General features: G+C 41.4%; 1 protein-coding gene and 1 long non-coding RNA gene across 2 annotated transcripts in view; one reads left to right on the plus strand and one right to left on the minus strand.

Moving 5' to 3' along the window:
* Positions 1-1795: 1795 nt before the first annotated feature.
* lck (LCK proto-oncogene, Src family tyrosine kinase) overlaps positions 1796-15355 on the plus strand; it is a 17598-nt gene continuing 4038 nt past the window's right edge. Inside the window, exons 1-10 of the mRNA XM_019878300.1 lie at positions 1796-1959; positions 2923-3035; positions 3684-3744; positions 3981-4071; positions 5088-5186; positions 5324-5427; positions 6621-6770; positions 6849-7001; positions 9886-10065; positions 13306-13382. Of these exons, the coding sequence (XP_019733859.1) occupies positions 2928-3035; positions 3684-3744; positions 3981-4071; positions 5088-5186; positions 5324-5427; positions 6621-6770; positions 6849-7001; positions 9886-10065; positions 13306-13382 (1023 nt within the window). The 5' untranslated portion in view covers positions 1796-1959; positions 2923-2927. The remainder of the gene's footprint in view (positions 1960-2922; positions 3036-3683; positions 3745-3980; positions 4072-5087; positions 5187-5323; positions 5428-6620; positions 6771-6848; positions 7002-9885; positions 10066-13305; positions 13383-15355) is intronic.
* Positions 14447-15265, minus strand: LOC109520802 (uncharacterized). The gene is made up of 2 exons (XR_002169237.1): positions 14944-15265; positions 14447-14909 (listed from the first exon to the last, which is right to left on the minus strand). It is a non-coding gene; the product is annotated as an uncharacterized LOC109520802 (long non-coding RNA).

Genomic DNA, 15355 nt, shown 5'->3' on the forward strand with positions numbered 1-15355 from the left:
ACGTGAGATTTCACATCATATTTAGAGGTCAGAGACCACAGTTGTGCTCGAGAAAATCGGAATACCCCTAAAGTAGGATATTCTTTCACATAGCGTCCCAGTTGCCCCAGGTTTCTGTTTTATCTCATCCGCTCAATGGACACTTCATTAGGTAAATTTGCCCAATCATAAGATCCACTTCAAGAGCGGGAGCAATCATTTTTTGTTGTTTATTCAGCAATTATCTGTTCTACACCCCCTTCAAATGACAAAATTAAAAGTCTTCTTTAATAATATTGAAATGCCATGATGACACGAGGGTTTAACGTTTGTGCTGCAAACATCCGAGCAAGGCACCAAACTCCCAAAGCTGTCCCTCCATTACTGACTTCTACATACAATATTGTTTTTTCTTAGTTTTTGTTTCTTTTTGGTTTTATTGCTGCAAACAATATCGAGCAGAGTCTGTCTAGTAGTTCACTCGCCTGACTTCCGTGGAGGCAAAGTTGACTCAGTTGCCACTCAGTGGCTGTGTGAATGGGTGTCTGTGTCTATATTGTAAGTTCTCCATGATCGACAGCCAGGATGTTGTCTGACTTTCACCTAATGTCAGTTGGCATAGGTTCCAGCTCCCCTGTGGGAGTGTGACAGAAAACGGGTGTGTGGATGGATTAAAATCATACCACACAAAATGTAAATATAATCTAAAAATATTATCTCTGCTTACTCAAAATATTTTTTTCAAAAGTGTGCAAGATAACAGGCCTTAAAAGGCTATATGTGCGTGTGTACGCACTCACGCACACACACACACACACACACACACACACACACGCAGACACACACACACTTCCTGCCAATGCAGGCTCTGTTGCAGCAGCTCGTCACCGCAAGAATATCGCTGTGGCCCACAGCAGAGTCAGTGGAACGGTACATGACAAAAACTCTGTTTGCTGGTTGTCTTTCTTTTCAGTAAGTAATTTACATTTAATACAGACAAGTTATTCAACAAAAAAATGTGCATACTAATCTTATTTCCTGTGTTGTCACAACACTCGATGACAGCCTTTGACTTTTTTTTTTCAATGATTCATAATGACCTTGACCTAAGCAAGTGACCAAGGACCAGTGAGACATTCATGCATCCATCCATTTTCCAATCCGCTTTTCCCCAGAAGGGTCGTGAGCATGCCGGACTCTATCCCAGCCGTTGTGGGGCAGTAGGCGGGGAAAACCTTGAAGTGGTTACCAGCCAATCGCAGGGCACACATAGACAAACACCCATTCGCACTCATACTCATACCAAGGGACAATGTGGGGGGAAACCGGACTACCCGGAGAAAACCCACGCAGGCATGGGGAGAACATGGAAACTCCACACAGGAAGGCCGAAACCGGAATCAAACCCTGCACCTCTGCACTGTGAGACATGACCAGGACAAATATTTGTATGTATTGAGCTTAAAATATGGTTGCTGACCATGAAATTCATTGTGTCGAAAGAGAAATGAAAGTTAAATTGAAAAAAAAAAAAAACACCACACAGTTGTTTTTTTTCTGGTAGGTAGCCAACCTACCAGCACATTGGCAACAAAAGTTCCTTTGGAAAATTGCTGTCATGACCTCTCTACCATTGCGCCAAAACGCTTGCACACGAAGCACCTGTTAAATGACTGCAGTGCAACCAATATCCTCTCAACGACAGGAAGCTCTCTTGCCACTCTTTGCTACTTCAGGTTTTGTGTGTGTGTGTGTGTGTGTGTGTGTGTGTGTGTGTGTGTGTGTGTGTGTGTGTGTGTGTGTGTGTACAGATGCACGTAAGCACTGTGAGACATATCTAAGCAGACAGACAGATGATAATATTGTCACAGCCACGCACAAGTGGTGAAAAGTGATTTCTAAATATCGTCGTTTCCATCCACCACCCATGGCGGAACTTGAACTCTGATGTGCGCGAAGACACATTTCCTACACAAAGAGGTGAGTACAGTATCACACTTGTGATGGTACGTATAGACAAAGCGAGAGCATAGATCATCAAACTAAACTCTTCAACTTTCCTCATACAAATTAGAAATCGTAATCAAGTTTGAAGCCTGGGAAACATTCGTACCTTTTGCGCAAATTCCAAATTTGATTTTACGGCAGTGAGAATGTTTTCTGGTTTGAGTCCTTGTTTTGTTTCAAGAAAGATTCATTTCAGTTTTACAAGAAGAGACCCATCCTTTTTTGGTCAGTGAAATTTGACAAATTCAACATCCGTTTGCACATAAAACATTGGAAACAATAACACGTGTTTTTTTTTTTTTTTTTGGAAGACCCCTTTAGCTGTAGATCACAAGAAGAGGAGCCTCTCAATGGAAAATGTTGACTTTGTCAGCAAGAATAGAAAATGGTCCCCGCTTTAGAGTACAAGAAAAGATAAGCAGGGGAGAAAAAAAAAGTCTTGTGGTTTGTTCCTTGGGGTCTTCGTCGATGAATTTTTCCCATGACTATGAGACGTCGGAGAGAGTCAAATGCTACAATCAGCCCACTGACCTGGTTCTGGTCCAATGGGGACCATGAGATCTTGAAACAACACAATGTAGAGCACATGGATGTACTTCTTTTGTCACAATAAATTCAAGCATTAGTACATGTTTCCAGAGCTTGTAATTGCATTTGAATAGTAGCATTATTTGACTTTATGACACCAAAAATAAGCAAGTCAAGTTGCTTTTGGGAGAATTCTTTGATTGGTTCATTACAAAGCTTCGAATTCAAACACAAAGCATGCTGTAGTGGCTACAAGGCCATTTGGGAAACCTGAACATGACTGTTGTATTTCCACGTTTTGTTAATGTGATTGAAATTCAATGTATTCATTGAAGTGACCTCATAATTACACCATCTTAAGAGCCGGTGGACCAAAAATGCTCTTTTAATTTTATCATTAACTTACAGAAAAGATGGGATGTAACTGCAGCTCCGACTACTCAGATGCTGAATGGATCGAGAACTTGGATGAAATTTGCGAGCATTGTAATTGTCCCATATCTCCACAATCATGCAATCAAGTAAGTTACATTTGAGAGTTTTATTTGTAGGTACGGCAGCTCGTGCATGCATGCAAAACTACTCGTAAAAGTGTTTTTATAATTTAATGCCCAAAAAAAAAAGAGGAATGAAGAGAATTTCAATTCTTAAGTACATTTTAGATAAGGGGAGGCCTGGTGGTCCAGTGGTTAGCGCGTCGACCTCACAGTGCAGAGGTCTGTGTGGAGTTTGCATGTTCTCCCCGTGCCTGCGTGGGTTTTTTCCGGGCACTCCGATTTCCTCCCACATTCCAAAAGCATGCGTGGCAGGCTGATTGAACACTCCGAATATTCCCAAGGTGTGAGTGTGAGCGTGGATGGTTGTTCGTCTGTGTGTGCCCTGCGATTGGCTGGCACCCGGTTCAGGGTGTCCCCTGGCTACTGCCCGAAGACGGCTGGGATAGGCTCCAGCACCCCCGCGACCCTTGTGAGGATAAAGCGGATTGGACAATGAATGAATGAATGAATTTTACATAAGATTTAGAGAATACAACAAAACTGTATCAGGGCAGATCTGATTTTCCTGAATTCCGGTTGGTAAATATTTTATGTGTCGCTGATGGCCTGTCCAATATTGCATTTCTGTTCATCATTAACTCAAATGCACATTTTCTTCTCTTCTGCCACCAGTATGCCAATCAACTAATTCCATATCCATCACAGGGTTCACCACCTTCATCTCCTCTCCCAGGTAACAACAAATGTTGGATTTCCTCCTTTCTGATGAACAAGATGAAACCATGAAGTGAAGTGTTTGTCGAACAGTAATGTTAAGATGAACATGAATATTCATATTTATCTGCACACTTTTGGATCGGCATTCTATGAAATTACTTCCTGGGCCGTTCTCTTCAAAACTGTCTTTCGACATTCGGAGGTAGTCATTTGTAAAAACTGATTTCACAATAATTGGGAATGCTTCTGCAGAGAACCTGGCAGTGGCTTGCTACAGCTACGAACCCGCCCATGATGGTGACCTGGGCTTTGAAAAGGGAGAGAAACTCAAGATAATTAACAGGTGAGTTCTGAACCTGTGACAGCTTGTTTGGCCTCAAACATTTTATTCCCGCAACTGCGCTCTAAGTAGATGTTGTCATGTTTTTAACGGGAACCCTATTATAACTTCGACCTTTTGTTTGATTCAAATATACTCTTATTTTTAATTATGCCACAATTAAATGAATACACTCATGGACACAATTCTTGGTGCTCCTTTGTTAATGAAGGAAAAAAATTAATCTGACAAAAGCAATAAAAATGCAATGAAAAGTAAGCATTAACCATAATTTCTCCAGGTATCCTCCCACAATACAAAGACATGCAGACGTGTTTAATTGAAAACTCTAAACCACTGGTATCAAACACAAGGCCCGGGGGCCAGATCCGGCCGAAAGCAAATCATGTGTGTCAACTTTCATGATCCATGAAAATCTGAACTGAAATGTCAAATTGTCACGTGTAATAAATAACGTTGAGAGTTTGCAATCATTATTTTACACGGTTTATACTCACTTGAACAATAATTGGACAAACAACAAAGAGTTGACTGATTTAAAAATGAGTACTCCAGCAATTTCATTTGTTTTTTTGTCTGTTCTGTACAAATAATAATAAGATGTGATGATGAAACATTTATTCTGTTTCGTCCTTAGAAGAGTGTCCTTAGCCTGAGTCCATTGTGTAGTTGGGTGATCATCCAACTTATTTCCCTTTGAAACACATCAGACTTATATTTCTCGACACTAATTCATGAATTTGTATCCAAAGTTTGAGGAATTTGAGGATACGTCCACATGCGGGACTTTCTGAGTAACATGAGGGAGAAAAAAACGGTTATATTGAATTCCATGGTTCAGCACCATAATGTGTTCTCAAGTGGGCATTTCACGCCACTATTAAATAATCAAATAAATTACAAGCAACCATGATCTGTCACAATGGATGATTTCCAATTGGTATAGGAGTAGTACTCATCTATGTCAGATTTGCACATTTGTAAGCTAACTCATGATATCATTGTGTTTTGACAATCAGGAATGATCCAGAGTGGTATTTGGCAGAATCTCTCACCACAGGACAGAGGGGCTATGTCCCACACAACTTTATTGCAATGAACACCGAAGAGACAGAACCGTACGTCACACAGGCAGTATATTGCATTGATGAAGATGTTGACCTCAAAGCTGTGTCCTGCAACCTCAGTGGCAGCCCACCAGCCTAAAAAAAAAAAAAGTGTCAGTTTTCAGTGTGAAGCATGTTGTGTGTTACAGGTGGTTCTTTAAGAACATTTCTAAAAATGATTCAATGAGGCTCCTGCTCGCTCCCGGGAACACGAAGGGCTCCTTCTTGATTCGTGAGAGTGAGACGATGCCAGGTGACGGATGCATGCTATCACTGCACTGCAGTAACACATACAGTTCTGTCCAAAAGTCGTAGGCTTTTGGAAACTGATACAATTTTTAACACTGAACTGTCAAGTAGACGTGTGCTGGCCTGTTAAAAATAGAATTTTTGTTTTTCACTTGGATGAAACTGGCAATAATACTCTAAGAATACCCATTTTAGCCTTACCTTGCCTTTGGGGGGAAAGAGGGGGCCAGTGGTGTGGGGCTGGGGGGTGGGGGGCAGCCTAATTCAGTGCCGTTCCCAAGCTCTGTTTGATATGGTAGGTCGGAGTCACAAAGGAGCATCATCAAAACTTCAAAACAGCAACCTCCAACAGGGGAAAAATTTGTGAAGGAGAAGAAAATGTACAGTCTGTAAAGTGTACAGGCCCAGTGGACCAGTGGTTAGTGCGTCGGCCTCACAGTGCAGAGGTCGTGGGTTCGATTCTGGCTCCGGCCTTCCTGTGTGGAGTTTGCATGTTCTCCCCGGGCCTGCGTGGGTTTTCTCCGGGTACACCGGTTTCCTCCCATGTTCTAAAAACATGCATGGCAGGCTGATTGAAGTCTCTAAATTGTCTCTGTGTGCCATGCGATTGGCTGGCAACCGGTTCAGGGTGTCCCCTGCCAACTGCCCGAAGACAGCTGGGATAGGCTCCAGCACACCCCGCGACCTTTGTGAGGATAAAACGGTTCAGAAAATGGATTGATGGATGGATCAGTTTTCTAATATGTACTCTGAAAGGAGTGTTGCACATGTGATTGTGTATGTTCAAAAAAGCTACTTATGAAAAATAACTGTAAAAGTGCGTAATGACTGAATGGCCATTTGGGCCCGAATGTGAGACGTGTGCAAAAACTGTTGTCTGGAGGTGAGAGTTTTGTGGTCTTACCACTTTGTGCAATTTAGTTCTCCGCATTTTGGATAGAGAACGTTTCAGACCAAACATTTACAGACCAAATTAGATGAAACTTTTCCATCCTTGACACCGCTGATGCCATTGTAGTGGCTCTTAGTCGACAAACCTTCCAAAGGTTGAACTGTTAACAAATGTAAATCTGAGGTGATACATAGCAATGAATCTCCTTTATTGTGATGATTCAATTGTGACTCCCAAGGGCAAAAAGAGAAAATAAAACCGTCCTTTCATTTCTACTGTAAATGTTTTCATCTTATTTGTTTCAGGGTCATACTCCTTGTCAATCAGGGACTTTGACCCAAACACGGGTGAAGGAGTGAAACATTACAGGATCCGCAACTTGGACAGCGGTGGTTTCTACATCACCAATAAGATATCTTTTAATTCCCTGAAAGAGCTTGTCCAGCATCATACACGTACGTGTGATTAGTGCTCCCCAAAAAGTCAAGTTTATCGCCGCGATGTCTTTCGCTGATCCACTTTCTGTCGTTCAGGTGATGCAGATGGTTTGTGTACCAAGTTGGTGAAGCCATGCCAGTCAAGAGTTCCTCAGAAACCATGGTGGCAAGATGAGTGGGAGATCCCCCGGGAGTCCCTGAAAATGGTGAAAAAGCTCGGTGCGGGCCAGTTTGGAGATGTCTGGATGGGTGAGCCGAACAACCACTCTGTCTTTGTTTGTCTGAAATTTACCACTGCATGGGGAATACCACATGCACTCGATTATTCCCGATAACAGTGGCTCTTTACCGTATGCTACTTTAAGCTCTTTGACCTGCAGAATAATGCAAGAAATTAGCCTTGTCATGAAGCTTAACTCAGGCTCCATTCATTTATCTTTCCAGAGAACTTTCTACATTTAAGGAATTCTATCTTAACAATAGCAGCATGACCGTCCATTGTGCAAGTTCATCCAGAGGCCAAATGGTTCTGCTTTAATTGCTATTACAGTACTTAGACAATATGAGTCACGGCCCTTGTATCATTAATTGGAGGACTGTTTCCTCTGTTTTTAAATGCCCTCATACCGGCTGTGATGAACTCTCGCCACAGCCAGTGTGAAAACATGACCTTCGCTTCAACTTCTCCACATTTCAGTCCCTACTTTACCACAGTGCAACCTCTGAGGTCGAACACAAGCAGCTCCATGACGCAGATCGACCTCTTGAATTTATTTATTTATTCATTTTTTTCCACATAGGACAAAACTTAAATAGAAACAATGGATGGATTCTCGGGTCAAACTTCCTTCCATAATAAAATCTTTATCAACAACTTTATCAGCAACTGTTAGTAAAACAACCACTGTTAATATTAAGACAACAAAACACTCGGGCCCTATTTTCGTAGACAGGCGCATGTGTGCTCGGAGTAAACACTGATGCATCTTCATTTTCATGCTGGGGCAAGTCTAGTTTACTGTTTTAACGTTCCTTCAGTCTAAGCTGTGAGTGTGAGCAATTGTGCAGTGCCCTCTCCCTCTCAACGCACTGCAAATGTATGCAGCGCGTAAAAAAAACAAAACAAAACAAAATAACAATCCTGAGCGGCATTTGCATTTTGTATTTTCATATTCTCCTCCCGAAAGAAATTGAAAAGTTTATTTTGTCACATCTGGTTCATGGAGACACTCAGTGACGGTGTGCATGTGGGTGTTAATGGTCGTTTGACTTTCTATGTGCCTTGTGACTGACTGGCGACCAGTTCAGGGTGTAGTTTGCCTTCCACCCAAATTCAGCTAGGATAGGCTCCAGCAACTTCCCGTGACCCTGTTCAGGATAAGCGGTATTGAAAATGGATGGATGGATGGATGGTTGATGGCGAGAGATGGAAAGAAAATGCCACAAAAACAAAAAGAAAATGCAGGGCGAATGAGATGATGCGGCATTGTCCAGCATTCGTGAAACAGCCATCCATCTATTTTCTCATCAGCTCATCCTCATGAGGGTCGCGGGCATGCTGGAGCCTATTCCAGCTGTCTTCGGGCAGTAGGTGGGGGACACCCTGAACTGCTTGCCGGCCAATCGCAGACAATTTCTGAACATGCATTCTGGCAGCCCGACTTGCTTTCGTCACCGATGCTCAAGACACAAATGATCACACTTTGGCTGGCTCGGTCAAATGTGTCAGCCCTCCCCACTCCTTGTACGTCAGTTCCATTTTTACAAAAGGTGAATTTTGAAATTTAGGCCACTTTGTCCTGCTGTTTAAATCTGCCACAAAGATCTGATAGCTTCAGTTAGTTAATATTTCCCATCAACAATTTTGAAATGTGCTGATGTCGCATCATTTAAAAAGTATGAATTTTAGAAAATTATGTTATTCCATTAATATTCTTCTTGAGGATTATTATTTAACAAGTGAAGGATCTCAACTTTTACTGCTATTAGTAATAACTTTATTGAACAATATGAATTTTAGAAAATTATCTTATTCCATTAATATTCTTCTTGAGGATTATTAACAAGTGAAGGATCTCAACTTTTACTGCTATTAGTAATAACTTTATTGAACATTTAGTTTACCTTTTCAACGACACAAACGTCATTCATGTAACTCTCCACTTCATAGTTTTGATATTATAAGACAGCAAATATTGAAGCGAAAATGTATTAACAATTCCCATAAACTTACGTTGATTTTTGGACAAGCCAATTTGGGTCAATTCACAACATAAACTTCATCTTGGAACAATTCTTACAAACTAAGATTAATTTTATTTGTGTTAAGTGGTTTGACATTTTTGTAAGATACCTACATCAGGTAATGTGTTAATGTTCATGTCTGATGTTGCTCACTGTGTTCCAAGGAATGATCAGGGTGTTTGTGTCAGTTCTCAGACACATGGAAAATTTAAGCGAACAATGCTGTTTGGAAATTTGGCAGACCGCTCTGCACCTTTCCGGGCATTCCGGCAGGCCAAGCGCACTTTCTATTACACGTCTCCGGTGCAGTTGACAATTTGGTTCCAGAAAGTAGACTAGAAGATCATCTTAAAGGAATTCTAAGTTGTGGCGAGGATGAAGTTTTTGATCTTGGTGAATTTGATCATGGCGTAGGCAGACAGATTCTGAGATCCGTGGACGTGTGTGGTGGATGCCATTGTAATTCAATCATAACCGTGACAACAGTGTGCATCAATCCCTGTGAGTCTGAAGAAATCAAGTCATTGAATTATTTTTTTGTTATCGTCCTAAATATATTTTTAAAAGCACAATGGATGGATTTTCACACATGGTTGCACGATCGGGGCTAGAAGGCGATCTCACTGCACAATGGCTCACTTGAAGTCAAGTGGAATGCTTTTCATAATTCATTTTCAATAAATTTACTGTACACGCGCCGATCTCCTGCATGGACTCGAGCAAGTCGTTCAGAATTTTTTAATCAGGTGTGTTGCTCCTGGGAGAGCTGGGAAACAGGACAGCGGCCCTTGAGAACCGAGTTTGGACACCCCTGCGGTCGAGGCTTATGAATATACAATGCAAATAAAGCCCCTTGTTGTTTCTTCATTTTCAAGTACTCTCTTTTCAGGTTTCTACAATAATGACAGGAAGGTTGCGATTAAGAGTCTGAAGATTGGCACAATGTCGACGGAAGCCTTCCTGGAAGAAGCCAATGTGATGAAGAACCTGCAGCATCCTCGTCTCGTGCGCCTCTTCGCTGTGGTTAGCCAGGAGCCCATCCTTATTGTCACTGAGTACATGGAAAACGGTACGTAAAAGGGTCTCCCAATGACTATTTCAACGGGATTTCAAACGGATCACTGAAGCATCAAGAACAAAAGCAAATTTGGCCCTTGGGTCTTTCCAATAAATGACTAACAAAACCTAAAAAAAAACGTTATCTGACAGATCTAAGCAGTTTCTTGTCCATAGACAACGCAAAGGCATAAGTGCAAACAAGGAAACACTCAGTGTTGTGTCATCCATGTTCAGGATCTAACACGTTGCTATGGTTTCAATCTCTGGATAATAGAGGACATGTTTGAACAAAACCTAGAATCGCCCTCATTTCCCAACATGGTCTTGAGTCATATATTCACGTATTGCAGTAGAGCAGTGAAAGAGTTCTTTTTCATCAAACCGCTGACCGTCTCCTTGTTTTTCAAAAGTAACATGGCGCAATTTCTTTAGAGAATGGCTGGATGGATGGATAGCTGTGAAAGGAAGCACAGTCAGCAATATAAAACAATCTAAATAAGAATAGAACCCGATAGATGGCACACCTCTACCAAGGAAAAATATTCCTCCATATAAACTGTTGCAGTCAAAATGAAGGTTTACTGTATATCAGCACCCTTTTTTGGATTTTCACCAAAATTAAATGAGTCATCATCCATTCCTTCTAATGATCAAACAACCCAAAGGAGTAGCTCTCGCCCTCGCCTTTTCATGCTTGGCGGAGGCAAAAAGACGATGTTCCTCTGCTATGCTGAAGAAGTCTGATTGGCTATTTTCAGTTCCTCGGGCATTCCGAGGAAACATGAACTTTCACTGGCTCTGCGCGCTCCTGCGGATGCTGTCATGTCACTGTTGTTTACCCGCAAAGCAAAATTTCTCAAGGCCTGTTTTGTGGGAAGGTGTTAAAGATGGAAGGGGCATTTCACCGGGTTATTGTTTAGAGACTCTCAGTGACCCCTGGCCCCTCTCCAGAATCTGTGCATCCGCAGACACAAACACGCGCACTGTCACATGCACTCCAATACTGGCACAGCCCAATCGCAGTTGTAAACAAATAGCCTCTCGACAAAGGCAGTTTGTACCAAATCTTGCCACTGGATCTTCTTTTCCCTTCTCCATATATAACAATGTGAAAGATTCATAAACACGTGGAAATAATGAATAGCAGCAGGAAAATGCATCATGTGCAACTTCAATCTCCAAAGGTTTATGATTTCTTGTCGCACAATTAAACAATACCAAAATTGGTTGGGGTCTTGCCCCAAACATCACCATAGCCTTGAATGGTGCTCTTTTATAAAAGTCTTCTCCGACCGGCCTGTCAAACTACCAGCAGTGGCTCTCTTTGTCTGAAATCCACGTGTAGAGAGGAAACAAATGCAGCCTCTGTTGTCAAGAGAAAGGATGGCTTGGAGTTCCCGTCTTTTGACTTTGTCTCTTTTTTTACTATCTACAACAACAAAGATGGAAAATAACAGGCGTGTCCTCAGAGGCTTCTGTGTGACCTTGACAAAGAACATTCATTTGGCTGTCCGACTTCAAACGCAACCCAAACACAGGGCAGTAAAGCTGCTTTTTTCCTGCCACAGACATTTTTTTTTAACTGTTTCCCTTTGCGTTAACGTGGCTGTCTGACATGCAAAGGTATTGTTCTTTTCTATTCCAACCCAAATTGACTGATGCTTAATGTACTTCCTTCCACTGTTATGTTCCTTGATTTGAACTGCTATTCTGGTCCAAGTCTGCCAATGTATTTTTGAAGCATGGAATTTCTTCAAGGAGAACTTTTTGAGGGGACTAGAATACGTTATATGTGCCACTGCTAATCAAAACACACTATTGTGGTTAATATCACATTCATGGAAAAAGACTAAAAAACAATCATTCATCAATGTCAATTAATCTCAGGGTGCCGCCATGTTGGGCAATATTACCTTCTGCTGGCAATCGAAATTTCCATTCCAACTACCCTTGCGTATATTGTTAAAGTCATGTGACCAAACCTGAAGAACAGGTTTTGCAGACTCGCTGTGTATGCTGCGATAACTAGCTTAACTACAGGTTGGTGGCATGATAGTTTGAACAACATTTTAGCAAATTCAGGTTCATGGTTCAGAATCATCATGTCAACAACTTGCAGCATAAACAGAAGTCGTTTCTCAATCTTAAGAACGGTCTCGTGAACACGGCAGGTACGGTCTTCCGAAGAACGGACTTGAGAGCATAGTTGCTAAGAATGCTTGTCGCTTTGTCATTGGAATGGCTGTGTACTTGTGAACTTCCGCCCTGCTCTGAAGTATTTTCGTAACATGATAAAAGAAAAAAATAAAAAGGTATAATCTTAAATCCCCTCCCCAGCAATTTTAATGGAAGCACGGAACAAATCTTGGGATATTTTCCCAGTCACATGTAACCAACCGATGCAGCCTTTGCTTAAGATAGTTGACAAGAATAACATCCGGGTATTCCGTGCATTTTTGGTTTCTTCATATTTTCAACTAGAACAGGATTTGGGCCGCGATTGGTGACATTTCACAAGATCACAACGACGTAAGAACATACAAGAACACAAACTGGGAAACGGCTAGAGAGTGTACTAAACTTTCTTTCTGGGTTTGTTCACGCGAGGGTAGCTGTGATGTTAATTTCAGTCACCAACACAAGGTAATCCTGAGGCATCCCGAGATTGATTAATTATTATGTTTAATTATTAGTCCACTAATGCAATATTAACCAAAATGCAGATGTTAAATGTATTTTCCAAGGGTACAATAATACTCATATAACAAGGTCACAGTCAATTAGAACCTGGTGTGATTTGATGCAAATAAAAATATGAAACTGTTAAATAGATATTCCCTGTTAAATTTAAAATGTTTACAAAAAAAATCATTGGTTTTTTTTAGTGAAAGTTGTTTTGATGCCATCGTTTCTGCCCGTGCGTCTGCATTACCAAATTTGGTCAGATCAGATTTGTATAAGATTTGAACAATGTCATCAATAACATAACGCCAACGAATTAGAGAAAAAAATTCTAACCAATTTTTTTTAATGTTGATCATTATTGGCATACAGGAATGTGCACAGAATTTCAAAAAAGACATTCTGTCACATTACCTTTCCTGTGGAGTTCAGAACAAAAATGCTTCTTGACCCAAAGTCAGGTGGGACAGGCTTCGGCTCACCTGTGACCCTCATTATCCTTACTGGTATAGAAAATGGATGTATAAGAACACTGGGAGTGACTTTATGAAACCTATATTGTTGACAGGTAGCTTGCTGGAATACCTAAAAACAACACAGGGGAGTAATTTGTCCATGAAAACTTTGATAGACATGACATCCCAGGTAAGACAACGTTCCATTCTGTCTCTGTCTGTCTCTCTGACACATGCTCTCCTTTCATGCCACTTACACGATTTGATTTAAACCTTTCTGTCTCGAGCATGATCATCACAGACAACAAGTCAGCCACTGTGCCAATGAGCCGTAGACTCAACACTAGGTCTTGCAATATTAACAAACGTGTGTTGTCCCGAAACCAATGTGTCTCAGTTATTTTCTATTACGCCCCACCTCCCCCTCCCAACTCGCTAACGCCACTATAAATAGTATAATTTGTCTCTAAAATCTGTTCTCAGTACACCTCGGTATAACATTGTACCCAGAGGTGGACATTCAGTCAATACTGACGGATGGTTCGCCAATCCATCACTGACGGACGCCCATTTTGCTGATGAATGATGGGAAACCAGGGTTGCTTTGAGCGGACGGCATTGCCTCTGGAAACGCATCACGGCTTTGACCTTTAGAGCTCTGGACGTCACTTGAATGATCCCTTTGTGCGTTTGTTTACACTGGCAGGGTAGAAGCTGTGGCAGGCGAAGACTTTACAGTGGTGAGCAATGATAAAATTAACATTTATTAGTCAACAATACGTCCAAGTAAATTCCCATCTTAGCCTAGTTTGATAAGAAGGACATAATGAGATACATGTGCAAGATGGACAGGGATATTACAGATCCCTATCAAGTGCCAGGAGTGTTTTTTACAGCTATCGCAATGGGGAGAAATCCAATGGTGAATCCTTGCGATCATACAAAGGCTTGAAAGGTTATAAATTTAGGTTATATGACGTGCGTTCTGACTTGCATGTCTTAATCTCTGAGGAAAACGTATGTTACTAACGAGGCGGCGGGCTCCATGGCAAGGTGGTTGGGTGGAGCATGATAATTAATTAATGTCTGCTGTGAATTTGAAACAATGTCATGTTTTTGAATAATGGGATGGAAATCAAAATGTGTTTTAATCTGGTTACGTCTCATTGGATCCAACATGGCCATAACCGTGTGTTGAAAATGTTGCCATAAAAGTGAAATATATCAAGATAGAGTTAAAAAAATTTTAAACTATTTTTACTACCAATCAAGCCACAATATATTTAATACAAGTGCACCCCTTGTTTGATAAAGTTGCCACTTCTACCTTACAGTTTTTCAAATTAAGGCATGTCAATAAAAATCCAGTATGTGACACATTACTTGTTTTACTCTCGCAATTTCATTACACATATGTGACAAGTTGATCAAATCAATTGAAGAAAGGACATTAAACAAAAATGACTGATTCTTGTGACAATGTAATCAATGGAAATGAGCATAAAGAGTTATAATGCCAATGACTAAAATCTAAAAGAACAAACAGACGTTATCCATGTCACGTTTCTGACAAGTTGTCGAGGCCAACGGCACCTATGAGACACATTCTTTGGAGGTCTGAAATATGTACTTCAGACCAAGCAAACCAAAATGCTTACAATTCCACCATTCTCTGTACGTGAAAAATGTTGGCCCATACATGGTCACAGGAATTAGCCTGCAACCGTACACACGGTAAACGGATACAGTACCAGCAACTAGGGCAGAATAGGGTATAGTTGGGAATAGCAGGCCCACTTGTGTACCTGGGTGGAGGACACTGCAAGAGATGAGAGGTCTTGTCAAAGACAGATGAGGAAAGTGTTACATTCCTGACCTGTGAACATTTCTCGTCTTTAGCCCAAAACAATGTCCCGCAATGCACTGCCAAACAGTCCAAGTCATAGTCTGCCTCTCACCCAATGTGAGATAGAGGCTTTAGCTTCCCGTCACCCTTCACATAATAAGCTGCTAAAAAAATGGATGTGGCCGGATTTATGTCCAAAACGCACACGCACACGCACGCACGCGCGCACACACACACACACACACACACACACACACACACACACACACACACACACACACACACACACACACTCTCACCTCTCTCTCCCCACACAC

The sequence above is a fragment of the Hippocampus comes genome, unplaced genomic scaffold (assembly GCF_001891065.2).
Source record: "Hippocampus comes isolate QL1 unplaced genomic scaffold, H_comes_QL1_v1.1 scaffold470, whole genome shotgun sequence".
Classification (NCBI taxonomy): Eukaryota; Metazoa; Chordata; class Actinopteri; order Syngnathiformes; family Syngnathidae; genus Hippocampus; species Hippocampus comes.